We start from the raw sequence: 27,266 nt of genomic DNA, 5'->3' as shown, positions 1-27,266 counted from the left end.
TAATGGAATTATTAAGATTAACAAAGCTGATCTCAAAACTCAATCTCAAGAAAAAATCTATTAGTAACTTCTTTCCATTCCAGTACTTCCCTTTTGATGGTCCCCACTGTCTTCTGACTGCTCTCATGCTCTCCTTACCCACTTTCAGTTCTTTTAATGATTCTTATCATATCCAGCTTAATTAATAATTTCCCACAAGGCAATAAATCAAATACAATCAAGATAGAATAGTTCTATTCCATTCCTTGTGCCTAAAAATATCACAGAATTTATCAAAAATGATCCTTTGTTAATCTGAGATAATTTACCCTTGATTAAAAAAGAGATGTGACATTTTATTCTACTTACCTCCATGCTCTCTATTATTCCTTAAAAAAAAAAAAAAAAAAAAAAAAAGAAAGCTTTAAAGCTTTCTGAGAGCAGACTGTATTTAGATGCCTAGATCACTTTTGTTATTTCACAGTTGCCTGAAAACACTTCTGCCTTTCCCTAACATATCCTCTATCGGAACCTTCACATACCATATCTTTTAGACCCCTCAACTGAAGATCAGCTAGTCTATTACCATGGGTTTCTTCTTCTCCCTGTGCTAATTCTTTAGTATCTTTTCCCATTAGCCACTTAGCCAGTCCCAGTTGCTGCCAGCTGCAACAGGGGTGAAGTGTTAATTTAGTTTTGGGACTGCATCTAGATCATCTCTCACCTTTACTTTGCCCTTTGTGCACAGTGGCTGCACTACATCTATTTCCTTGCTCTCTGGGTAGCTTGGGCTGCTGGAAACCTTTGAGATCTCATATGCCGCAGATTAAGAGGCAGAGCACTCTTCAGGAACAATTCTGACCACCTGAGTTACTGCAAGATTCATATGAGAGAACTTCCTTTTCCTTTATCAAAGTGAACACAGTTCCTTGCATATAGCTGTGTTTGGTATTTCACAAAGCAACTCACGTACTTGTTTTGCAAGGCTTGTATTTTTTTAAAAATGTATGCTTTTCATTGCAAGTAATAAGGCATACCTCAGCTGAAGGTATTTGAGTGAATTCACAGCCCTTCAGAAGTTTTTTACATAGTGTGGAGAAGTCTGTGCAGAAAGGAAAATAAGGAAAAAAAAAAAAAAAAAAAAAAAAAAAACATGAAGCACGTTGGGGCTGCTATCACAAAGTATTCTGCAGAAAAAAAAAAAAAAAAAAAAAAAAAAAAAAACTTTATGCTGCTTTGCAAGAGTTTTTAAAACGCAAAAAGAACTGTAGTTTTTTTCCAGTGGTGTCTAGTGACAGGACAAGAGTCAATGGGCACAAACTGAAACATGGGAGGAGTCGGGAGTCGGGTTCAGGTCCCATCTGAACATCAAGAAACACTTTTTCACAGCGAGGGTGACCAAGCAATGTAATAGGTTGCCCAGAGATGTTGAGATGTTGTGGAGACTTCTTGGAGGAGCAAGAATCAACAGGAATTCAGTGTGTTCAGGACACAAATCTGCTCCCAAGGCATACAGAGAACACCTGCACAACGTAACCACACTGATCCAATACTCCCTGGAGATACTCAAAAAAGCCTGGACAGGTCCTGGGCAGCCTCCTCTGGGTGGCCCAGCTTGAGCAGGGAGTCAGACCAGATGGCCTCCAGAGGGCCCTGCCGGCCTCAACCATTCTGTGATTGCAACTGAGATTCACAGTCAAATTAGACATACCTAAATGCTGCAACCCATGCAGGAAATCTTACGACAAGAGCCGAAGAAGCTACATGAGAAGAGCGGATTAGGCAAGAACTGCACCATACTGAACAAGACACCATTCAACACCTTCCACCACTGCTCTCTAGCATCATTCTTCCCCTGCTTAAACTTAGGTATTTTAACCAGCTGAAACGAAAATGCATATACTGAAAGTATTACACAAGGTGAAGTCTTCTTAAAGAAATTACTTAGTTGTTGGGTTTTTTTCCTCCTTTACCTTAAAATAATGATGGTTTGTTCTTCTTAAAAAAACTCCTACAGCTGTTACATGGGATAATTTTAAGGGAGCTGGAACCTGAAATTTGACATGTTATCTTGAGATTTCAAACAATCTTTAAGTGCTGACCTTCCCTGAAATGTAATTTCTCTCCAACGTGAGAGATAAACTATTGAGGGAAAGAACACTGCCTTCCCAAGTTCTAGGCTTTTCTTCTAAACAAAGCTTTTCTCCCAGATAAACAAAGCCCATGATGGATGCAGCTGGAGTGCTTTTCTTTTCCTTCACCTTTCAAATGTGTTTGTTGAATAAATATTTAAAGTGTTCTATTTTGGGAGCGTACAAGTTATCCTCAGTCCTCAAACCCAACACATAGCTAATTAAGACTGTCAGTCAGAAAACAAAAAGAAGTAACAGCAAAATTACCACTTCCTTAAAACCCTATCTGATCTTCACAACAGTGACATTTTGATAATGATGATGACTCCACTTTCACAAAAGAGAGAACTCATTATTTTTGAGATACATATTTCTACATCAATTTCAGAAAGGAAATGAACCTTACAAACAACTATAATTGGAATGCTGTCCTCTGTGCTCTTAATTCTCATCAACAAAAAAATAAAGGTAACGGAGGAATCACACTGCTAAAATATAAAAGACAGCAACTGTCACTTGCCTGATGTGTATCCTCAAGAGAGTTCTGTGAAACATAACAGAAAGCCAAACATTCAATTATATTTACCAGAGATCACCAACTGCCATCTAAAGTACAACCACCCAAGCAGCCATCTTTCCAAAACAACCCCAACTCCCTCAGCCTGTCTTTGTAGGAGAGGTGCTCCAGCCCTTTGATCATCCTTGTGACCCTCCTCTGGACTAATAGGTCCATGCCCATCTTGTGCTGGGGGTCCCAGAGCTGAACACAGTACTCCATGTGGGGCCACACGAGAGCAGAGCAGAGGGACAGAATCACCTCCCTCGACCTGCTGGCCACGCTTCCTTTGATTCAGCCCAGGATATGGTTGGCTGTCTGGGCTGCAAGCACACATTGACGGCTCATATCAATCTTCTCATCAATCAACACCCCCAGGTCCTGCTCCTCAGGGCTGTTTTTAATCCGTTCTCCACCCAGTCTGTATTTGTGTTTGGGATTGCTCCAGCTCAGGTGCAGGACCTTATGCTTGGCCTTGTTGAACCTGATAAGGTTCGCACAGGCCCACCTCTCAAGCCCGTCCAGGTCCCTCTGGATGGCAACCCTTCCCTCCTGCGAGTTGACCACACCACACAGCTTGGTGTCATCGACAAACTTGCTGAGGGTGCACTCAGTTTCACTGTCCATGTCACTAACAAAGATGTTAAGTAGTGCCAGTCCCAATACCAATCCCTGAGGAACACCACTCCCTACTGATCTCCACCTGGACATCAAGCCATCAACCACAACTCTTCGAGTGTGACCATCCATCCAATTCCTTACTCACCAAGCGGTCCATCCATCGAACTCATGTCTCTCCAATTCAGAGAAAAGGATATCATGGGGGATAGCAACAAATGCTTTGCACAAGTCCAGGCAGATGATGTCAGTTGTTCTTCCCCTATCCAGCAATGCTGTCACCTCATCTAGAAGGCCACCAGGTTTGTCAGGCATGATCTGCCCTTAGTGAAACCATGCTGGCTGTCACCAATCTCCTCCTTACTTTCCATGTGCAAAATCTTAAAAGTGTTTACAGGACTGAAGCAATCCATTCATCACTACAAATTTATCTGAGAAGTGTCTAAATGTTAGGAGCCTGTTTTTTATCTAACCTAATTTCTCAATACCTCAGAAATCTATATTCTTCATCTTCCAAGAGCCAACATATTGCACACTCAGCACCTGACATAGTAGCAGCAGCTGCTACTCGTACACCAGTGATAAGTTTTTCCTTAAGTCATCAGGTCCAGGTACAAAAGTGCCTATTTTGTGACTCCATGTCACACTATAAAGGTGTGCACTAATGGCAGCTTTCATGAAGGCAAAACTGCAACGTACACCTGAGTATATCGGGTGCTAGATCTGCATCATCCAGAGACTATGCATCTTGAGAGCACCAGAGTCAGTACCTAAATCTAAATACAACCTTTCAGAAACTAGGGGCTCCTAATTATTCCACTTCAGGATCAAGCAGATATTAACCAGATTTTGTGGTAAGGGAAGCCTTGCCATTTCTAACACCAGCCTCTTTAGATCTTTCTAGACCAAAATGTATTGTAAAATCAGTAAGCAACAGGAATTTGAGGTATTCAGGACATGAGCCTGCTCCCCATGCACACAAAGGTCACTTGCACAATGTAACCACACTGATCCAACCTGTTCTGGAAACGAGTTTTATCTTGCTTGCAATGCAGTCAATTGGTACCTGCACCACCTGCACCACAACAGTTTGTCTGGGGGTTTCTGGACATTTGGAATTCCCAGCAGGACTGACAGGAAAAGGCAAAAAGGGAGCAAACAACCCAAAATGACAATCTATTGCAAAAAGCCATAGCTGTGACAGGACTGGTTTTACTTCGCTTTTTCTAGCAACATTTGGAGCCATCATGTTGGTAGGTTACTGCCCATATTCCTCCTTATCTTGATCTTCTCTTTCCCAGTTAATTGCTTAAGCAGCTTTTTCAGGCTAGCTGTGTAAATCAGCTCTCTTTCCCATTTACTAGACTTCACTGTGAGGTACAAACATTTGCTAGCACTTTAGTGAGGAAGATCTATGAAAGCTCACTGGAGCTGCTGAAATTACGTGCCATTAATAGTATTTTACAATAACATAACTTTTTATATATAGCACTGAGGCTAAACATATGGAAATGAAGCACAGCTGTTTCAGTGAGAGACAGCAACTACATCCACTCCATCTCAGCACCGTGGGTAGCCCTACATACTAAACCTAGGAGATCTAGCACCAAAACAGGGATCACAGATTCACAGAATGGCTGAGATTGGACAGGACCTCTGAAGATCATCTAGTCCAATCCCCTTGCCTAGCAGGATCACCTAGATCATGTTGTGCCAGATGGCATCCACGTAGGTTTTGAATATCTCCAGAGAAGGAGACCCCACAACCTCTCTGGGCAACCTGTCCCAGTGCCCTGTCATCCTCACAGCACAGAAGTGCCCCCTCATATTCAGCCAGAACCTCCTGTGCTTCAGTTTGTGCCCGTTGCCTCTCGTCCTGTCACTGGGCACAACTAAAAAGAGACCAGCTCAATCCTCTTGACATCTTCCCCTCAGATATGTATACACATTAATGAGGTGTCCCCTCACTCTTCTCTTTCCCAGGCTAAACAGAACCAGTTCTCTCAGCCTGTCCTTGTATGACAGGTGCTCCGGTCCCCTAATTGTCTTCGTAGCCCTCCTGACTCACTCCCCTAGTTCTATGTCCCTCTGGTACTGGGGAGCCCAGCACTGGACACAGTACTCTAAGGTGTGGCCTCACCAGGGCTGAGCAGAGGGGCAGGATCACCTCCCTTGACCTGCTGGCAACACTCTTCCGATTGCAGCCCGGGATAGCATTGGGCACCTTGGCCACAGAGGCACATTGCTGTCTTGTGGTCACCCCGCTGCCCACCAGGACCCCCAGGCCCCTCTCTGCAGAGCTGCTCTCCAGCAGGTTACCCCCAAACGCGCTGCTCAAGCCAGAAGCACAAGCAGACACGCCAGCTGTTAAGAGCGGGCTGTTGCCGTAACTCGTGGACAGGAAAGGGCGTGGTGAAGGTGTGCTGGCTCACGAGTCCTACCCCTTTTAGTGCTGCGTGTGTGCATCACTCCCTTAATTACCCCCTGCCCAGCCACCCTCCCACACACACTTCCTCTTGAGAAACCACCGCTGCGTCTCTGAAGGCAGAACTGAGACAACATGCACACACTTGTGCACGCGTGTACAAACACACACGCGTGTGTCAGCCACATTCAACACCCAGCCCTCTGCCCCTCGCCTCACGGAGGCGAGCAGTAAGGCTCGGCTGTGTGTGGGGAACGAGCCCGGGGCACGCCCCCGCTACCACGAGATGGCGGCGGCGCCACCACAGCCGCGGGGCTGGGAGCGGGCAGGAAGAGGAAGCGGGGCCGGGGCTGGGGCTGGGGCTGGGGCCGGGGCCGGGGCCGGGGCTCCCCCTGCCGGCAGCGTGCGGCGGGGCCGGGGGGCGGAGCGGCGCGGCGGGGGCGGGGGCGGGGGCGCCGCCGCCAGGCCGTGGCCCCGCCGCGGCCGGCCGAGGAGCAGCGGCCGCTGCCGGCGCCGTTCCCCATCCCGCCCCCTTCCCCTGCGCTCCCTCCCCCGCGGCGCGGCCCGGCCCGGCCCGGGGCGGCAGGAAGCGGCTCCCATGTCCGCGGTGGCGGCGGCGCGGCGGCTCTGAGCGCCCCCCCCCTTCCCTCCCCGCACCGCCACCGCCGGCAGCACCCCGGGGGCGCCCCCTTCCCTGCGCCGCGGACGCGCGGCCGTAGGCGGCTGCCGGGCTCCGGGGAGGCCGCGGCCTAAGGGGGGGGGTGCGGGAGGGCGCGGGATGCGCCGCGGCGCCGCCGCCGCCGCCGCCGGGGCCTGCGGGGCCTCCGCCCGCCGCCACTGAGGCCCGCGGCCGCCGCGGATGCGGCCTCGTCCCGGTCAGGCCCTCGGCGCCCGGCGCCCCCGCGGAGGGCAGGAGCCGGCGGCGGCCAGGAGCCCCGCGTAGCCCCGGGCCCTGCGCCCCCCTCGGCCTGCCCTGGGCTCTCGTCCCCTCAGGTGCCAGAGGAGGGATGTCCGCTGCCGCCTCCTCCGCTGAGATGATTGAAACCCCCCCGGTGCTCAACTTCGAGGAGATCGACTACAAGGAGATCGAGGTGGAAGAGGTGAGCGAGTGGCGGGCAGCGCGGCCTCGCCCCCCGCCGCGGCCTCGGGCAGGGACCGGCCCCGAGCGGAGCCGGGCGCTCACGGCCGCCCTCCCGGCGCCCTCCCTGCCCCGCTGGGAATCGGGGGGCTCCCCCGGGCCCCCAGCGGAGAACAAAGCGGGCGGGCTGCCGGGGAGCCGCCTGCCGCCAGCCCCCACGCGGGAGCGGGGACGGGAGCGTCTCCCAAGCGCCGTCTGCTCCCCGAAACTTTCGCCTCCCGTCGTGGGATGGGTGGTGAGAGCAGTTGTCAAAGGCTTGCACGGGAGGGAACTGCGAGCTCTGGTGTGCCCCGGGAATCCCTGTTTCAGTGCGTCTCTGCTTTCGCCTCCTCCTGCCACCGGCCTGAATCGTTGTGTATTTAGTCATCGTACCAGTGTTAACTATCGCCCAAGTTTACAGCTCTGATGGCAGTCAGGACACACATCTATCCTTCTTTATTATTATTATTATTTTATTATTTTTTTTTGACACACGCTAATGATGTTGCACTCGTGGATCTGTAACACTTATCTGTGACTGGTGCCTGTTACCCAGGAAGTGGCATTCAGTGTAACATAGTTGGAAGCGAGCATTTCTTCCTCACCGGTAGGGAGTTTCACAGTGAGATTACTGCCTTGAATTCTTTGGGTAAAGTACAGAATTTCTAAAGGTCTTTTTTGTCTTCCTGGATTTCCCATGAAGCTTGCATACTTTACTGAAAAGTTTAGTATGCGTTTACCACAGCAGTGTTTAAATCACAGACACACACACAAAATATTTCTGCTGGATTTTTCTCCTCTGGTGAGGTCTCTACTGGCATGAAGTTGCTTCATGCAGATCCATACTGAATTTGATCGCACAAGTTCATAGAGGCTGGTCCCAAACAGACATTGAAGACTGCTTTGTGTGTTTATTTGCCAATTACTGTCTATCTCTTTCAGTAATAATTCCCCTTTTGTTCTCAAAGTCCTTATGTGGGAGTAAATTTAGCTTCTTGTAGTAGCTTTTATGGGTATAACAACCATTAAAGTGCTTTGGTCATAATTATCGGACTGGGCTTGCATAGCTTGGGAGGGTTCATAGAACATAAAATCTGTGGTATTTAATAGTACATCAGAATGCTTTTTGCTGTATTCAGGTAGCATCATGGTGCCTTCAGCTTCCACCAAAGCAGGCACTGGAAGCTTTCAGAAGATATTTTCTTCCAAAATGTTGCCTTTTCTTCTTTGTACGATATGGTAACGTTGGTGATTTTTTGACTCCGTCTAATCTTTCCTCTTCCCTTTATGCATTTAACTGTTGTAAAATGAGACAATTTTATGGTGTTTGGGAATTTAAAATATTTTTGCGTTTGATAATGTACTGACATTTTTGCAACACTTGCTAATGGACAGGGATCAAATCGCATTCTTCAGGAGAAGTGGCTTTCCTCACCCACAGAAGAAAATAAAGTTCGTAGGAATTTAATCATCATAAAAAGGTGCCCAGTGATGGCTCATAAAAGTGAGTAGCACATACACTCCGCACACAGCACTTTGAACGAAAAAAACACTATACAAATTTTTTATCCTCACAGCACCCTTGGGAAGACTGTCAGCAAGGACCGTATTGCCTTTTTGCACGTAGAAAATGTGGACTTGCAAAGCAAGTAATTGGCGTACCTAGAATTTGTCATTCTAAAGCTTAATGTCCAGAGCATGGCTGTGTCGTACATGCCTGCCTAGCACCTGCAGATACAGGAATGTATGCACAAAAATGTATGTAGAGATAATGCCTAAGCACTAATTTGGGCCTTATTTAGTGTGATGGCTGTGTTGTCCCCAAAGTAGTATCTGTGTTGGAGATGACAAATCTCATGTAATATGAGCAAGGAAGCTTTGATGAATTGTCCTCTTCATGAGGAAAGCTGATGACAGCTGTTGTAGCATTTTGAGTTATGCTTTATGTACCTGTTCTACCCGATATTATTATTAGGCAATGGGGCTACCATAGTGCTGAACAGTCTAAATGTCATTGTGCAGTAAGAGAATTAAGATCTACCTTACGATAAAACAGGTGAATTAGGAACCATGCTTAGACCTAGCTTTCGTCAACTGTGGTTGTTAACCTCTTATTCGTGGTACAGTTTCAGAGCAGATAGACAACTTTGCAATCATAAAACATACCCTATTGCTGAAAGTTGTCTGTGCTCACTGCAGATCCAGAAGTTTTCAAGCATTTTGAATTGGCTGTAAGGTTTCAAAATGGTCAAGTTTTAATGGTAAACTTCAGATGTTTCAAAATGGAGTGTCAACAGATCTGCAGTGGAAACTCAAATGAATGCTTGTATAATCATAGCTTTGCTGTTGTATTATCAAGGCTGTCTTGTCAGCAGATAGCAGTTCCACGCTGCCACTGGTTTATTAATAGATATTGAAGTTCTGGAATACTTGCAGGCACTGAGTCCTTGCTAATAAATGTGAGATCTATAAGTGCACTTTCATTTAGGTTTAGCCGAACTCTGCTGGAGGATATCAAGAATATACCATGTTTTGTTTTAGTTACCGTGTATGTGGCTGTATTGTGCAGCTATCCTGCACTGTTACTTCCTGTAAGTCAAGCATATCTCCAACTTCAGGCTGCCTTTTCATTTTTTAAAGTGCGTGGACTGAAGTAAAATGTGGAGATAATTATGAATGAGTTGGAGTCAAGTCAAGATTGATGTGACAAGGGGAGTGTGTTCAAAACTAGAAGGGGAAAAGCGACTTAAAATTTGGGTTCAACAGAAACGTTCCCTACTTTACCATGCCTAATTTTGACCGTGTGACTGCCTTTTCAAGTTTTCATGTACTGGACCAACAAATCACTAGAAACCAGATAAGTAAAACTAAGAAACCAGATAAGTAATACTTAAGAATTTATCTGAAAATTTAATGTAATTGAAATCAGCCCTTCTCCATCATGTAACTCGAGAACAGTCCCATACATGACCAAAGCGCAGACCTCTTCATCACATGATGTGTGTGTGCGCCTTAGATTGCACAGCCAAGAGATGCACGTCTGGTCTTGTATGCTGGGGCCCTGCCCAGTCGCTGCTTGATGTAGGCAGGTTGAAAACCACTGCCTCATTTGCCAAGTTGCAAGTTCCAAGTGTCAGAGTGTGTAATTTACTTGAAAACTGTTGTTTAACACTCTCCTTATGTACTGTGATATACGTTGAAGTTTGTACTCAGCAATCTGTTTGAACAGCAGTGAATTCTAAGGGGATTTCGGGGAATGTTTTCTTTAAGATAAATAAGTAAGCTTTCTAAATATTTATTTCAGGAAAAACCTACTTAAGGTGCCAGCAACTAAGGAGATTCAATTTTTAGTCGGTTCACCTACGTTAGATGTTTTTGAAGCAGTTGAATAATTTCATCAACTCTGTGAGAAGTGTGCTGAAATTTATGTATGTGTTCCTTGAAGTTATGGAGCAGAGAAGTTCAGAGGCAAATATATGAGGAATTCAGTGAGATAAATGTGTTTTGCTCTTTGCTTTTCTTTAGAGTAAACTTTAAATGAAATGCGGTGACCACTTATGTCCCTTGCACTACAAGACAACACTGGATTGTGTAAACATCTGCTGAACATGGAATTGTTGCTACCTCTGTGTAAGACTTCATCTTTTTTAGATGCAGTCCTCCATGGATTGTGTCTATAGTTGTAGAATACCTGTTCTGAAAATCTGTGCAGGTAGAAAGAGTGTTGACAAGAACTGCACTGAGATCTGAATTATACATTTGGTGTATATCTGAATAATATTCTGACCTGGGTACAAAAGGCTTGGTTCTAAGGAGCTAGGGGTGGTAATTGGGAATCCATCTGAAGTTAGGCACGTCTGCAACTTCTCAGCCTTTTTCAGAAAGCAAGCCTCTAAGGTACAGTCCTGGGCATCCAGAAGCAAAGACAAAAACTGAGTAGATGGTGAAAGCATAAGCATGAATTTCTATGATTTAGTCTAGGTACATTTATGATTTAATTGAAATCATCGTTTAAATTTTGTTTAGTTATACTGGTGGAAGATTCTCTTAATTCATCTACATGAAAAACTAGCTGAAGTGTAGAGTGTGAATTTATAGCAGTAGTTACACAACATCAATTTCATGTGGATGAAATTTAGCTTGCAGTAAAACGTTCGCAAATCAGTAACAGTCTAGTTAAACCATTAATGTAAGACTTTACATCTATTTCAACATGTAGAAATATGTTCGATCAATCAATTTGCGTCCCCTGAAATATACTGATATTTCCCTCTCATAAGAACGCCTGGGAAAGAAACCTCGCAGGCTCTTGGATGCCAGTGGTGAAAACAAGACACGTATTTATGAGATAATAACCAAGTTCCATGTCTGATGTGGCAGCTAAGGTCACAAGTGATTGACAGTGTAACTGCTACCAGAAATAGGGGAGGGGGAAGGCCTTTCCCAGCAGAATAAAAACTGAAATAATAAAACAAACTTAGTGTGACCTTTATGTATCCCAGCTGGTGGATTCCAGTAGTGCTTTACCAACTGTAGGATGATTATTTGTTTTTCAAAGACCGATAGTTTTAGACTGTGCCAGGCCAGCAAGCCAAACTCATATTGGAACCCCTTACCTTGAGTGCCTCGTTATCCAGCAATTTGTGTCTAAACCTAGAAAGAACCTCCTGTCTGGGCTGCTGTAATGGAACAAACTGATACATACAAGAACATCAGACAAATCTTTTGTTAATATGGTTAAATTACTGTTAATTAAAATGAGTTCAGTTCTTGAGACAGCCTTGTAAAAGGCTATCAGTGTGTAAAAAGTTGGAATGAAAATATAACCTGAGAAACTGTTATCTCTGCTTGAGATGCACACATTTCTTAGAATGAGTGAGCTATCTGCACGCAGAGAGTTTCATGTTTGGAGAGAAAAAAAAAAAAAAAAGTCTGGAAACACCCTGATCTAGTGGGTGGCATCCCTGCTATGACAGGGGGCTTGGAGTTAGATCATCTTTAAGGTCCCTTCTAACCCAAGCCATTCTGTGATTTTGTGATAATATTCAGAACAGGTGTGACAGTACTTTGGTACTCCATGAGCATGTTCTGCACAAGTTGAAAAGAAATTGAAAGATTTCTTTTAACAGAACTAAGTAATAGTGCAGTGTTGTCCAACTCAAGAAGGTAATGCCTGGAACAAGGACTGCCTGTATCACTTTGTAGCAAAGAGAAGTTAGGTGTGTTTATTAAGAATAAAATTATTTTTTAATCAATGATTTTTCATTAATAAATCTTTTATTTTTCTTACGACATTTTGTATAAATTAAAGTGAAGTTAAAACTAGATATGAAATCTAGGTGCTAGTGGGATTGCTTATGTTCTTTTTAGGGTTGGGATGGAGTTTTTTTCACTGCAGTATAAATCCTGGAAAGGGCAAGCAACATTTAGAATTGGGTTGAGCACTAGTACAGATAAACTTAACCAGTCAAAGACTTCTACTGTAAGAATTGGCAGATCTGAACTCCTTCCTAAAAGTTCTGCCAGCACATTGGCCACAGTCATTTGTGGCATGGGGCCGATTTGCTTCAACCTACTTAATAAAGCATAGCAAATGCAGGGGAACTAAAGCTGGAATTTGAGGCTGGAATGATAGAAAATTTAGGGGTATATTTAAGGGGCTCTAAACTGTTGTTCATGGCTTCTGTTGGCACTTTTTTTTTTAATGCGTGTCTTTCCCATATGTTTTATGGGCAGATGGGTGAAAAACTAAAAATATTAGTGTGCTTTATTGGTACGGCTGCAACTCTGGTAGATAAAGAGAAGCTAACATATTAAAAATGTTTCTGTTTTCACAAAACACTGTCAAACTTGGTTTTGCCCTCCATCGTGCATTGTGTCTGAAGCTAAAAAGATCCATAAGTTTCACTGGACCTTTCATTTCTGGATACGCCAGCAACAAAAGGGACAAACGTACTAAAGATAATTTAGAGACTGCTGTCTGTTTGGAAGCACAGGTTTGGTTTTGTTAATTTTGAAGTGCTTGTCTTTCTTCCTATAATCATAAACAAAAATGTCATGTAGATACTGCAAATTGTGAAGACAATTCTCATACTACATATGCTACCCAGGGAGCTATTGTGTTTTATTGCTGCCTTGAATATCCAGCAAAGCCTTTTTAGAAAGAAAAGCACTACGTTTACAACATGCAGAGCTAAATGGCATGAAGTTTTCATGGATAGGGATAAAAACTATTTCTGTATCTTTATATTTTTGAGTAAACAGAGGACCTCTGCAGCTGATACAAAATCGAAACTTTGGAAGGATTAATTTCAACATTTGATAGGGGAATAGTATGCCCCTATAGTATAAAGAATATATATATATAGGATGCTTTTTTCTTGTTTTACTGGGAAGGGGTAGGGGGACCACTGTTCGCGTCCCTTAGGACAAAATACATCCTTAACAGCTTAACATATCTGCAGTCTCTTATTTCCTGCATGATTTCTAGTCTACATACTTATCAGTCAGTATAGTCTACATACTTACCAGTCAGTGTCATGTATCTTTGTTTATGTACAGCATTTGATACTATTTGTACACAGGGGCAGAGGTAATGTTTGTTCCACGGATCTTGTATGGTTCATATTCTTTAAATAAGATTCTAAATACATTATCTGGAAAACATGCAAGTGGCGCTCTCTTTCACAATGTTGTTTTATCACACGGTAAAATGTAACTTTACTGGTATGGCTTTTGTAGGCAGAGGAATACATTCATACATAGTTTTAACCTATAAAGCTCTTCAAGCATTTCTGCCAGTTTAAAATATGTTAGTGTCACGTTTTGTCAAGAATCACATACTCAGTGATTCTTGACAAATTCTTTCTATTATGTGGGATAGCAGAAGCAGCAGCGTTCTACACTTCTAAACCTCTCATCTGCCCTGTATTTCCCTTTTCTTCTTATAAGATATTTAAAGGGCCAAGGCCTTTTACCAAAAGAATGTGTTTATTTTTAGATCATTTTCCAAACATACACAGTGCTACAGATCAACTGCTGTTTATTGATTTGTTGTGTCAATAATTCCATTAACTGTGCTTCATATAATTCAGAATATGCGCTACTGCCCAAACATATGGTGTGGCACCAATAGCAGGGGACAGGAAGGAATGAGCATGAAGAAACTAAAGTTCAGGCAGCGCTTCCCTTCCGTGCTATTAAGTTACTTAGTTCCAGTACACGGTGTTGAAGGAAACTTTACTTAGTGCATTTGTTACGCTGTTCTGACAAATTCCAAGACTTGCTCCTAGAATGAATAAGTTTGGCAAAAACTGAGAAGGAAGAAAATGAAATGGAAGTGGGTTCCACCACTAGGTCCGTTGTGTTTATTATAAAGAATGTTTTTTGCAATGAACAGGATACTTCTTCCAGATTAAGTAGGAAATACATAAGGGAATACCATATGCACTTGGTATACAACTTTAAGGTTGTATCCAATCCATCACTGCTCCTGACGGTTGCTCCTTCATATGTTGTCCTGGAGGCTGAGCTGCTTTAATGTAGAATTGAATCTTCTCTGTTTTCCCTGTCTCCCAGGTAAATATTTGTTTTGTTCATGTTCTCCCCTCGAGTTCAAGCCTCTGCACAAGTAAGCAGAAAGCCACTGATAAATTGTTATGGAACCTTGGCTGCATAGTCATTTATCAAACTCTTTTCACCAGCCATAAAATTTATGTATCTGACGATCTCTCACAGCCTTCCATTATGTAATTAAGATTTAGATTGCTTGGTAAATTTTTTATTTATTTTTTTTAACAGTCTTTGGCAATACTTCCTGAAGTGCATCTAATTCTTAGTATTTACTAATGGATTCTTGGTGGTAAACCAAAAAGTCATGGATTTATCTTCGGGGCACAGCATGGAGTTGTATTGGCTTACGTGCTGATTTTGACTTTGTTAAATCAAATGCAAGGGACACTTGGGCTTTTTTTCTTTGTTACATATATAATTTTATCTTTATATGCTTAATGAAAAAATGTTTTTAAAATACATATAGTTTATATTACACAAATGCAGTAGCAAAATTGAAACTCTAATATATACATAATATATTTGTACCTGATTTATGAGAAACTGTTTGTTTTGTCTCACATTACTGGATTAATTGGAACGGAGCCATAGTCAAAAAGCATGAAGGGTATGAGTACATTTAGCAAAGGAGCCTCACTCTGCCTTCTACCATAAGGTCAATTGTCTCCTGCTAGGACAAATCATTCTATGCACAATTCCCTTCCCCTAGGCCAGGAGGAGAGTTCTTCCCAGTTACTTGATCAATTTAGGTTTATTTGTGTTGTAGAGGAGCAGCAGACCTGGAACTGAATCACTGCAGCCAGTGCAGCTCATCCTGCATGAGTTGTTCTGTGGCATCCTTCTCTATTTAATGGTGTCTCCTTAGCATTTCTGGGATGTAAGGAGGCTGCTAAGTTGAACGTGCTTAATAGTGTGTGCACGGTAGATCCTTTCTACGTGCATAGTAAGTAAATCAGCACTTCTGCAAAGTGCAGACTTACAGTGCACCCACAGATTGAGACTTTCTGTAAGCTGTAAGTCTGGTTGTGCAGTGTGAGGGGTGGGTAGAGGCATGGCAATGGACAGCTCTCTTGTGCTGGTAGAAGGTGGGGGCCTGCCGACATCAAGAATTTGGGCATTGCTATTCAAAATGTGGTCGAAGTGAGGAGATACCAGGAAAGACTTTGGACCTCTAGGTCTTCAGGTGGCTCAGTTTCCCGTTTGTACATTTGTAGCTCGATTATCATTCATATGGCTCTGAGTTTTCAAATTTGCCTGTGGACTGCAAGAAAAGAGTCGATGTCTGTTAGAGAAGAGCCGTGGCCCTACACTAGCTGGAGAAAGGGGGTACAAGCAACAGGTCCCCTTTGTGTGGAGCAGAACGTGGCACCTTGTGGAGCTGCTGTGGCAGTCTTGTGGTAGGCTCGGTCTATGAGCCACCATTGTGGCGGGTGAGGGTGAGAAGCCAGGGCATCCTGGAAGGCAAAGTGTGTGCTGTAAAGTGGAACAGAAAATATTTCTTAGTGTGTATTAAGGAAAGCAGAAAGTGAAAATGTCATTGATCACCGTTCCTGGGCAGCTGGCTCTTATAGATGTACATGACCTTTCAAAAAGATCTTGGGTACTTCCCCTTTCCTCGTCTTTCTTAATGCGGAAATCTTGCTTGTTTTTTTTTTTTTGTTGTTGTTGTTGTTTGTTTTTTTTTGTTTTGTTTTTGTTTTTTTGTTGTTGTTGTTTTTTTCTTCCTCAGGTTGGGCCTTTGCTTGCAGACTTTCTGATTTAAGCATGAAAATGTAGCAGGTCTTGATCTACGTACCTGCAGCTTTATCCACCCCTGCTCTCAGGGGAAATCAGCCTCTGTTTATTTGTGTTATGAAAGCGTGTAGCGCACACCTCACCAGAGCATGGTTTATGTGCACGACAGTCAGGTCGCTGTGACACAGAGCCTGGCAGGTACCATCTTTGCGTTGTTTCAGCACTGGGGATGTGCAGTTACTCACTTAACTCCTTAAAACTCCTTTTTTTTTTTTTTTTTTTTTTTTTTGTAAGAAACCATCTAGTTAAGGAGTGAATTCACTGCCAAGCCTATAAGAATCAGTGTGATGTTAATAACGTGAATGCAATACCATGTTTGAACATTTTGTGGGTCCTTTAATTATGTGGCATCTCTATATTTTAATTTTGAATATTCCTTTAGTTGTTGTTTCCAAAGGCTCTCTTCCCTCTTTGGTTGGGTAATGTCATAAATAAAAAAAGAATCTCTAGCAAAGAGTGAAGGTAATTTTGGGAAGTGTGTTTTTTTCGATCCAAAAGAGTAACTGTGTGTATGTGTTACCCATTTCAGGAAGACTAAAATTAAACTGCAATAATAAACTGTTGTTACAAGCTCATTTGTAAATGCTTCCACTCCACCCTCTGGTTCCTCTGCCCACTCCCGTTCACTTCTGTTCTCCTTCACCCCTCAAAAAATCATTCATTGGATTAGAAGCGTCTGCCTTGTTTCTCTAGATGCGTACAGAACTTGCGAATTAAGGGCTAGTAACGTGAGCAGAGAATACTGTTAAAACCATCAGCAAAGGAAGGCTGCTACAGCCAAATACAAAATTAGAGACCGACATACTAAGCCCACTGTCCCTTTCTTCTTTCCTTATGCTTCCCATCTGCTCCACCTTGCCTTCTTTTGGATTTGGAGGAGCTCCTGTCCCTTAGCTTCTTTTATGCTGTTCTGTGCCTTCCGTTTTCTCCTCTTGTCTGAAAGAGAAAGGAAGGGAAGCGAAATGTAACTCTTAGCTTGTCCGTGCTTTACTGTAGCAGCTTGAGTTACTGTTGGTGGTGGTCTGGTTACAACTTCAAATTTGCATGTGAATGATTTGTTGTTTCTGTATATTTCTGGTTTGCTGGAAGTGAAATTTCAATTTACAGTACTTTAGATCTTGCCCATAACTGAAAGTAACCTCACAGAAAAAAAAGACATTTCTCTGCACCCTGCTTATGTTCTCATGCTGAGTTTCAAAGAACTATTCTAAATGATAACCTTCTTTACAACAGATGTTTCTGGTTTTAAAGGATTCTTGAATAATATAGTACAGAGAAGCTGCTACTACTGCTCTGTGAAGTTACAGTGAAGACTTAGGGATCCTGTCTTGCTTTGTATATCTTTAGGTTATGCAAGCTCCAAACACAGTAGAAAGCAGGCATCAACAAAAATGGAGAAAGCATAGTTATTCAGATACTGTGCTTGCTTTCAAGACTCTCAGGAAAAAGTTCCTGTTCTCACACTATTCAGGCACCTGTGCGAAAGTGGGAAGGTAACTGTGAACACCTCACCCAGGCTTCAGCACAGTTCATACAGTTGTTTGGCAATGCACTTCCATTTTGGAAGTTTGAGTTCTGATATTACTCACAAGCATAAAAATAATTCAGCAGGTAAAAATACAATTTCACTGGTCAAATCTGTAAAAACAAATTTGCCATAATTCCCCTAATTTTCTTCTGAGCGGATCTTGTTTGAAATAATTATTAAGATCATGTTTTTTTCCAGAATACTGTTATTGAATTTCTTCTGTAAAAGATCTCTGGAGGAAGCTTAGGTATGCACGAGTTATGCTTTAACTGCATAATATTAAATTGCATCTGTAAAAATCAATTTTGCCTGTCTTCAATTTTCTAAGGTAAATGTATTTTCTATTTGTGACGTCATGGTCAGAAAGTTAAACTATACTGAGTTTTAATTGAAGTATTTCATATTATGTTATTTCAGGTTGTTGGAAGAGGAGCCTTTGGTGTGGTCTGCAAGGCAAAATGGCGAGCTAAAGATGTAGCCATTAAACAAATAGAAAGTGAATCTGAAAGAAAGGCCTTCATTGTAGAGGTACAGTAAGTTTGGTAAACACGGGTTTTTGCAAAGCTTTTTTTCTTTTCATGTTAAATTTCTAGGGATATTTAGAGTATTTAAAATAATGTCTGTATTACATAGCAGATGTGGTCAGTGGTACCCAGTACAGTCCTGGACTCCAGGTCATACAGAACAGGACTCCTATCAGAGCACGCTACTGCTCCTTTAGTTCACTCCCACAAAAACTGGAAGGAAAGGGGGAAAGGGAGTGGGTGAAACAGCAGTTTCTGGTTTCTGTCCCACTGTGGAGTCAGGACACAGACAAAATACCCACCAGAGTCATGGAGCTGATTAATGCTTCCAGGTGCTAAAGCTTTTAGGTTCTTCACACAGTCAGGTCCATGCTCTAAAAATGTTTAATTCAGTGGTTTAAATAATTCTGTTATATTTATGTGTAAGGTTATTAATGAGTGTCACTCATTAATAGGGCAAATTAATAAGGGCAAATCACTCTTCTATTCAATGTCTGCTTCTTTAGAAAGATCTTGAGCACTTCAGATCCACTGACAAACTTCCACACATAGTATGTTCTAGAATTAAATGCTATCTAATTTAAATGAGGTGTATTGTGTTATGCTGCTTAGTAAGAATCTAGGATGTTCAAGATATACAAAATGCATTAAAAAATGTAACTTTTAAGGGGTAAAGGAAGCATATTTGTAATAGGCCTCTCTATGTAAAAATATTCTTCGTTGCCATTGTAGATTATTAATGTTACTAATCTGACTGATTTAATAGTGAGTAGATCAGATCCCTTTCTTAGCATTTTTGTGTTGGGAAGAGATCTGAGAATCACGGAAATATTTTAATAATTATTAGGATTTAGGAAGCCCTACATAGTACAAGCATAAGATGTAATGCTCCATTCGGTTTTTTTAGAACTTCTGAAGTGCACAGAAAAAGTAACATTAGCTCCCTAGAGTGGACTACAAACAACATAAGCTGCCTCAGAGGTCTGTGTAAAGGGAAAAAAATTCCTTCTGATTCTTCTTCTATCTAGGGGCAAAGAAGAATTCAGTGCAAAATAGTCTTGTCTCTCTGTAGCAGGCATGCTTTTTAATACCATCAATTAGTACAAGCCGCAGTAGGCTCTTAGAAACTGTCACATTAATATTAAACCCAATGGCATATTTTATAGGCTTGTGTCTTTTTTCACTTTTTTTTTTTTTTTCCAGAACAGTAGCTTTCTTTATAATGAATAAAGCCATTATGGTTCAGATTGTTTATGAGGTCAGACAGTCTGGATTCCAACACTGGGGGCTCCAGGAAAAGCACAAAACCTTAAAAAGCCAGAGTTACAAAGTGCTTATGATTTGAGTGATCTTAGTACGCCATGAAAAAAAAAATCATTAAATTTAATTTCTCTAACATTTCTTTTGAATTCAGTTCCAGTTAGACACAAATCTAATTATATAAATTAAAATGCAAACAGAAACATTAGTCTTGTAATTTCTCAAATTGCTATCAAGGGTTATGCAGACAAATAAAACTATAATTGCTGTTGCTGTGTATGAATTATAGATGTGAATATAATATTAGCATTTTTTCTCCCATGGTTTGAAATGACGTGTGATTTGTATTGCAGCTTCGACAACTATCACGAGTAAACCATCCCAATATTGTCAAGTTATATGGAGCCTGTCTAAACCCAGTAAGTTACAGCTTTGTCAGTAAGACAAAAGGTGACTAGCTTACCATATGCAAGCAGCAATGCAGAAAATGTGAAATTTATATACAAAGAGGGTGTTTTATATACATCTGATACGTTTAAGCCATGATAATGCTTATTGATACAGATCTGTAGGTTGGTTGATATTTTCAGGTTCATGTCCCCTCCCCGTCCTCTTAGGAGAAATAAATTATGTCAAGAAAACCCCAGAAACTTTCTAAACAGTGGTTATATTTCAATTTGTAAAAATGGCATCTGGTATCTTACATACATAGTGTCATTCAGAACTACAGTTCTGTTAATTGCAAATCAGCAATGCAAAACTAAAATTTATTAGCAACACATGAATCATAGCATGTAAATCAGTTCCTGCTCTCATATATGCAGTTTTCAGGATTTGCTCTCTTTATGCCACAGCTGCAAACAGTTCCTCAAATTACGAAAGCAGAAGAGCAAGTACTGTGACAGGACAGATACATGCATAATTAATTCTAGTGCAGAATATATAATTGACTAAAATAATGATAGATTAATTTTTTTCTTAGAACTAGATAAATTATTTTGACATGATATTTAAAATTTTTGAAAGCCACTCTAAAACAAATAGTAAAGGCAAATGAATTACACTTTGAAGACAGCATTTGATTTTCAGGATGGGATCAGGAGGGAGAAAGTGCATTCTCTTGTTTCCTAACTTACAGTGGGAACTAAGTATAAAGGTAATTTCTTTTTCTTATACGTAAATGTCTACCATTAACCCTGACTCTATGTCGTAGATAAATTTTCCATTACCTTAGGTGTGGACACATTGCATTTTTTTTTATTATTATTATTTTTTTTTCCAAAAAAAAAACCCTTTCCTTTCAGTTTACAAAATCTGTTCTCTGCCTCTACATTTAAACATCCCTATTTTTTGTTCCCTCTTCACAAAGGTGTGTCTTGTTATGGAGTATGCTGAAGGAGGTTCTCTGTACAATGGTGAGTACCATTTCAATATGATGTCTTACTGGAGCTGAAGTACTGGTACTAGTGAAAATATTACCTAGAATATAAAGTTGTTTCATACATATGTCTTAAAAGATTTTTAAAGAGAAAGGAGTGTACTTCTAAAAACCACTTTTCAGACTGTTAGTGTGTTTTTTGTTATTGGTTTGTTATTGTTTGTACAAGTCATTGAAGGTTTTCCAGTGGAAGACTTCATCTGAAAAGGACTCTCCCTTGTAAATTCCCTATGTAGTTGTTCAACATGGATTTTAGCAGGGATAGCCCAGAACAAGCAACATCTTTCATGTTCATAGAATCATTGAATGGCTTGGGTTGGAAGCAACCTTGAAGATACTAATCTAGTTCCTACCCCCCTGCTGTGGGCCGTGTCACCTCCCACCAGATCAGGTTGTCCATGGCCAGGTTGGATGGGGCATTGAACACCTCCAGAGCTGGGGCATCCACAGCTTCTCTGGGCAACCTGTGTCAGTGCCTTACCACCTTCTGAGTGAAGAATTTCCTCCCAACATCTAACCTAAATCTCCCCTCTCTTAGTTTAAAACCACTCCCCTTGTGCTAGCATTAACTGCCGGAGTAAAAAGTAAAATATTGTTACTGGGTGTTAGAATTCTAGCATAAAATATTATGAAAGACATACTAAAACTTAGACATTATTTTGACGTTTTCATTAATTAAAATATCCTTTTGCAAGCTGTTAAAGCTTTGCTGATGAAATATTGTTAATTACTTAGATGCCATACAGCTTTCTGCTTGGTATGTTGTTAACCCTATTGTATCTGTTGTAATATGCAATAAAGTTCTTTTTAGTTTGTGCCTTTGTTTTGCAGTGCTACATGGTGCTGAGCCTCTGCCTCATTATACTGCTGCACATGCAATGAGTTGGTGTTTACAGTGTTCCCAGGGAGTGGCGTATCTCCACAGTATGAAACCAAAGGCTCTAATTCATAGAGACCTGAAACCACCAAAGTAGGTTTATGGCTTATATTTCTTTTTTTTCTTAAAATTTGACTAGAAGATCATTTCTGATAATCTCATTGTATTTGACACAAATGCCTTTAATTGATACTAAATGTATTGGATGTACTGTATTCTAAATGAAAGCTGTGCCTTTGAAACTGCAGTCACAGAAGGATGGTGCATGGTTCAGGAAACAAACTAATCACTTGCTTTCAGTTAAACCGAAAGTGGAAAAATGTCCTGCTCCTGCCTTCCCTCAAAGAAGAGGATTTTGATAGGGACAGGTCTCCTAATCAAAGTCATTTAAATTGTCCCAGTTTTATGTTGGGTTGTGCTGTTCACTAAGAGAACATTAGGTGGGGGATGGCTTGGTTGGTTTTAATATTGTATTTAATCTGATATCATTGTGTATAATCTGTCATCCTTCTCTATTGCCTTCCTCCAGCTCATTTCACTGCCCCTAGCCAGAATCTCTCAACACTTTTCACCAAAACAAAAACAAATATATTTCTATCCAGTCAGTCTGTTGATTGGATTCATCTGACAGCTTCAGATCTGGTACTACAGGTTCAGTGTAAACAGAGATTTGCAGAATCACTTTTGGTAGTAGCCAGCAGCTTTACCAGATAAAACTAATGTGAAGTGACACTTTGAATCTTGAATTCTGCCTTGTATCCCCACTTTTGATTTAGAGAGCTGTTAAAATGTAGCTTCAAGTTCTTTCATTTAAATAGCTACATTGACTGATATTAATGGGAGTCTTGGTCATCATTCTTATGCCAAAATTGTTAAAGTACTTGTTTTTCACTCTGTGGCATCTGAAAGACTAATTTTGTCAATATATGCTTAATGGATTGCTATGCCTAAAGATATATATTTAAAATCTTTTAAAATCTGACATACAGAAATAAGAATACATTACAATATGTATTAGATTTTTTTTAAACTATTTTGTACACTTAGATTAGGCATAAGTGACCTTACCTATTTCTCAAATTATAAAACAAAAGCATTGAGAAGCACAGCCTTTTAGATATTCAACTAGATTAGAATGATAGTTGTTGGGATAAAAATTCAGTGTTTTATTACCAGACTATTTCATCCTGCAATTACTTTTTTTTTTTTCCCTTGACAGTTTGCTCTTGGTAGCTGGGGGGACAGTTCTAAAAATCTGTGATTTTGGTACAGCCTGTGATATTCAAACACACATGACCAACAATAAGGGAAGTGCTGCATGGATGGCACCTGAAGTTTTTGAAGGTAACAATAATTATGGTGTTGTTATGCATTCTTTCTAGGGACGCAATTTTGAATTTATTTGTGTAGGAAATAAGAACACCATTTAGTTTATACTTCTATTTCAATCAGCATATTAAAGTTTGAAACAGCTGAAAAACTCTTGGTAGAAGTCTAACTTTTATTTTAAAATCTGTATACTGCCAAATAATTATGCAGAGTTTCAAAGAGCAGCACCAAACAGACTATCATGGTACCATTAAATAGTTAATTATGTGAATACATGGGGCTTTTATTTGTGTCATTTCCAAGGCTTATATAAGGGATACCTTCAGATAGCTGCTGTTTCTTATTTTATAACTACATAAAACATACCCAGAGGGCTGTTTCGCTGGGATTGTGCTGTTTCTGAGATTTGTAAGTAATTTCAAACTCTTCTGACATTTAAATATGCTGTCATTACTTTCATTCCCTATTCTGATCAGCTTTTATCTTTAGAATTTGCCTGTTAGTGTCTCTAAATTGAACATAATTGCCTTCATTTTCAACCCTCCACTTTATTGTAACTCCATCTTTGTCTGGTTTTCTTCATGTTTCTTTCCTAGTTTTGCTCGTCTCTAGAGGTTTGATGTACTTCCTCTTGCCTGCATACTTGTTATTAACAGTTAATTTAGTTAAGTAAGAAAGTAAGCTATTTCTTAAGCTGGAGAAGACAGATGACAGATGATAATTAGATAGGTATAATTGTTTTATGATTATTAGAGAAATAATACAATCATTGTTAGATTGCAAATTAAACACATTTTACCCAGACAATACCTTAAATTATTGTGATTAGCACAGAGGGGTCTGGAGGCATCATCTTCCTATTTTAGGAAGCAGGTGTCCTGCTTTGCTAGATTTTGCAAGTGCCTCTGGTGCAGTGGTTTCCAAATTTGTGGATCCAAGTGGCTGTTTTTCTTTTACTGTCCTTATGCTAGAGAGAAGCAGCAAATTATATATATAACACATAGTTAACAATTTTTGAAGGTGCTTCCTTCTGAGCACCACCTTTGAAGCTTTTGTTTTGAAGGTACCTTATATTTCTTAATGTTACTCAGAGGACCCACCTAAAGATGATTTCACTTTGGTGCCTAAAAATTTTCCACTATATCACTTTATATTAGGGAACCTACAGTATTTCTTTAGCTAGGAATGTTTCATTTCTTAACACTTGTTTATTATTAAATAAAATTGTATACATTACAGATGTTTTATTCTTTTATAAGTAATCAACTACATAATCAGTGTTTAAGCTAGATTTTTTTTTGAGTGAAAAAAAATAATCTAAAACAGATTTTGAAATAAACGCATTGTAGTAGGGATTTACAGTGCTTATCCTAATTCCTGTTATATGAATGCAACAAGGCAGAACAAAGAAATCTTATATTGCAGATTTATTGCTGGATGGCAGCAAAAGCCTTCGGTTTACATTTGGCTTTATGTACTTTTTTTTTTTTTCTGAAAGCTTTTACTGATAATGCTACAACCCTTCATACAAGAATATGTAAAAAGGGAAGACAAAGGAATCTAGTAACTTTTGTGTTGCAGCATATCAAATTACTCTTGAGGCAGCGATTAAGAACTACTAAAATTATGTCCAAATCATTAAACTTGTTTGCATATACTACTGCATCAGAAATCAACAAAATAAACACTGATATTATTTTAGTGTTTTTTAGAACTGTGTTTTAGATGAGAACTGTAAAGGCACAAGTCGTATCTCTTGTAGATGTCAGTGATCATTGAAGTAATGCTCTAATATTATGAGTTTTCCCCAGTTTTAAATATTAGGCCACCTAGACCTTGTAACAGATCAAACAGTCTAAATGAAAATAATGTCATTTAGATCAGGATAACGTGAAAGAGAGCAAGTACTCTAATCTCTGCACTCCCTTCACTCCCTTTACAAGAAACTGTTTTAAAATGCTTTGGGATAATTGGATACATTGAAGACTGATAGTATATATCTGTTATCCCGCCTCTGTTACATAATGAAACACTATAAAATGATCTCTCTGTAAGATACTGGTTTTAGACTATCGCTTCAGAATTACTTCTCAGCCACAGAATAAAATTTCTGTGCTTAAACAGGAGAATAGCATTACTTCCCTGTCATGGGCTGTCTGTCTCCCACTGCATACCACATGGGGTCTTTGCTTGGTCTTAATGAAGGAGCAACTTTTTTCTGCTTTAGAAAGCTGTCTCCACTGAAAAGTGACTTCATCTGATCTTCAGATCTGGCAGAGACAAGGAGCCTGAAAGTTGTCCCTTTCTTCTTGCCACGCAGAGGTTTTGACATAGGAGAGGGGAACTAAGCTCCTTACTGCTTTGCTCCACACAGCAGTATTAAGGCTCCTCTTTCTGGGATCCAATCTTGCGATGGCTAGGGAGAATGACCAGCAAAAGTGGAGTGGCTAAGACAGGGTTGATTGTGTAGATGAAAGTGCTGTGGCTGCACAGGTACAAAGACTGCCATTGTTAACAGCTACCCAGCTACCTTTTGGGAAAAAAAAAAAAAAAAAGCTGACTGATGAAGCTAATGTTGTTATTATTGCTACTGTCCCCTTCAGTAACTTTTAAATTCATTTGCCACATTTGAAGATGTCAAGTTCTTGTGAGTTTTGTAAAATCAGTAACCATGAGAAGTTCAAATTAGTTGTGCTGCTTAGAGAGGACTTCTGGTTGCATGGCTGCAGCCTGTTTGTTCTGTTTGGCTCCCAGATCAGTTCTTACACACCGACCAGTCTGAGAGCATGCTGCTTTCCTTGCACAGTTTGTCAGAAGTCTGCAGACCAGAAGAGGATGGCTCATAGGTAGTGTAGAGCCTGTTGCAACTGGGTGTTATAAAATAGGTATCCACAGGAGACTGGAATTCATCAATTCTGCTGTTTATGAAATGATTTGTTTCAATGATGCTTTCTGATTATGTATTAGCAACAAAACCAAAAATCTTGGCCATTCAATGCCAGTTTTGATCCTTGCTCAAAGACATCTGAGAAAATCCCTATCACTTATATTTATTCACATACTATTACATCCTTCACGTTTCTTTTGTTATTTGTATGAGGTAGGGTTACAGAGCATACAGCCTTCCTTTGTAGCCTATGAACATTCTTATTTGTTATTCTATATCAACTATATGTCTTCTGCACCTGTAACAGGAAGCTTAGAAATATTCAAGTTGTGATCAAAACTTAATTTAAATAACGACATGACAAAAAGAGTAAAAATGATAAACAGGGAAAATAAGATGGTGAAAAATTGGGGAATCCGCTGATTTGTTCATATGGTAACATTGGTTCTGCCAAAGACCTTTAATTAAGAGCAATGGATATGGCAGAGATTTTTATTGGCTGACATGTGACTAATGTGGAAGAAGCAAGTTCAACAGCCATATTTACATGAAACAAAAATAATCAGTTAAGTTCTAAATTCAAGAGATCTTTGAAACTTAACAAATAGCGTATGATATTATATAACAAAACTGACATTTTATAATTTCGGGGTGAAAAGGACTGATTTCAAGAGAGGCGTTCTTAATGATCAGTCATGATATCAGTCTTAAGTTAGCAGCTAAAGCAGTTCTAAACAGCTTTAGATTTATTTTTATTTTCTTTGGGAAAAATATGAGGTAAAAAAAAAAGCATATAGAGCTGTTTTTCATCTCAAATTTTACTTATTTTTAGTGTGTTATATATAAAACAGACAAATTATATTGCTGATTTCTTTCAGGTAGCAATTACAGTGAAAAATGTGACGTTTTCAGTTGGGGTATTATTCTCTGGGAGGTAATCACCCGTAGGAAACCTTTTGATGAGATTGGTGGTCCAGCTTTCCGCATAATGTGGGCAGTTCACAATGGTGAGTTGAAAACGTTTAACTGCGTTTCAAGTTGTATATTTGACCTATAAATTTGCTAAACATTCTTCAGTGTGCAGCTTTAAATTATTAGTTTTTCAGTTTTATGTTTCATTAAGTAAGCACTTTTTGTCATAAAGATTTAATATTAAGACACTGGCGCTTTTGTATCAGTTCTGGTTTTTGTGTTATTTGGCTGCTGCAAAGTTTGCGTTGAAGAGTGGTG

General features: G+C 40.4%; 1 protein-coding gene across 6 annotated transcripts in view; it reads left to right on the top strand.

Annotated features, from left to right (window-relative positions):
* Positions 1–6,630: 6,630 nt before the first annotated feature.
* Positions 6,631–27,266, top strand: part of MAP3K7 (mitogen-activated protein kinase kinase kinase 7) — a 48,382-nt gene continuing 27,746 nt past the window's right edge. For 2 of the 6 annotated variants that reach the window (XM_032183792.1, XM_032183791.1), the window contains exons 1-7: positions 6,633–6,810; positions 18,139–18,249; positions 19,859–19,924; positions 20,875–20,920; positions 21,775–21,913; positions 23,040–23,164; positions 26,915–27,043. In XM_032183792.1, coding sequence (XP_032039683.1) covers positions 6,718–6,810; positions 18,139–18,249; positions 19,859–19,924; positions 20,875–20,920; positions 21,775–21,913; positions 23,040–23,164; positions 26,915–27,043 — 709 coding nt within the window. In that variant the 5' untranslated portion in view covers positions 6,633–6,717. Of the gene's footprint in view, positions 6,811–18,138; positions 18,250–19,858; positions 19,925–20,874; positions 20,921–21,754; positions 21,914–23,039; positions 23,165–26,914; positions 27,044–27,266 lie in introns of those variants that run through there. The other 4 variants (XM_032183794.1, XM_032183793.1, XM_032183796.1 and 1 more) reach the window with 3 other exon arrangements.

This window comes from Aythya fuligula, chromosome 3 (assembly GCF_009819795.1).
Source record: "Aythya fuligula isolate bAytFul2 chromosome 3, bAytFul2.pri, whole genome shotgun sequence".
NCBI classification, from domain to species: Eukaryota; Metazoa; Chordata; class Aves; order Anseriformes; family Anatidae; genus Aythya; species Aythya fuligula.
This window is presented reverse-complemented; position numbering and strand designations above follow the sequence as displayed.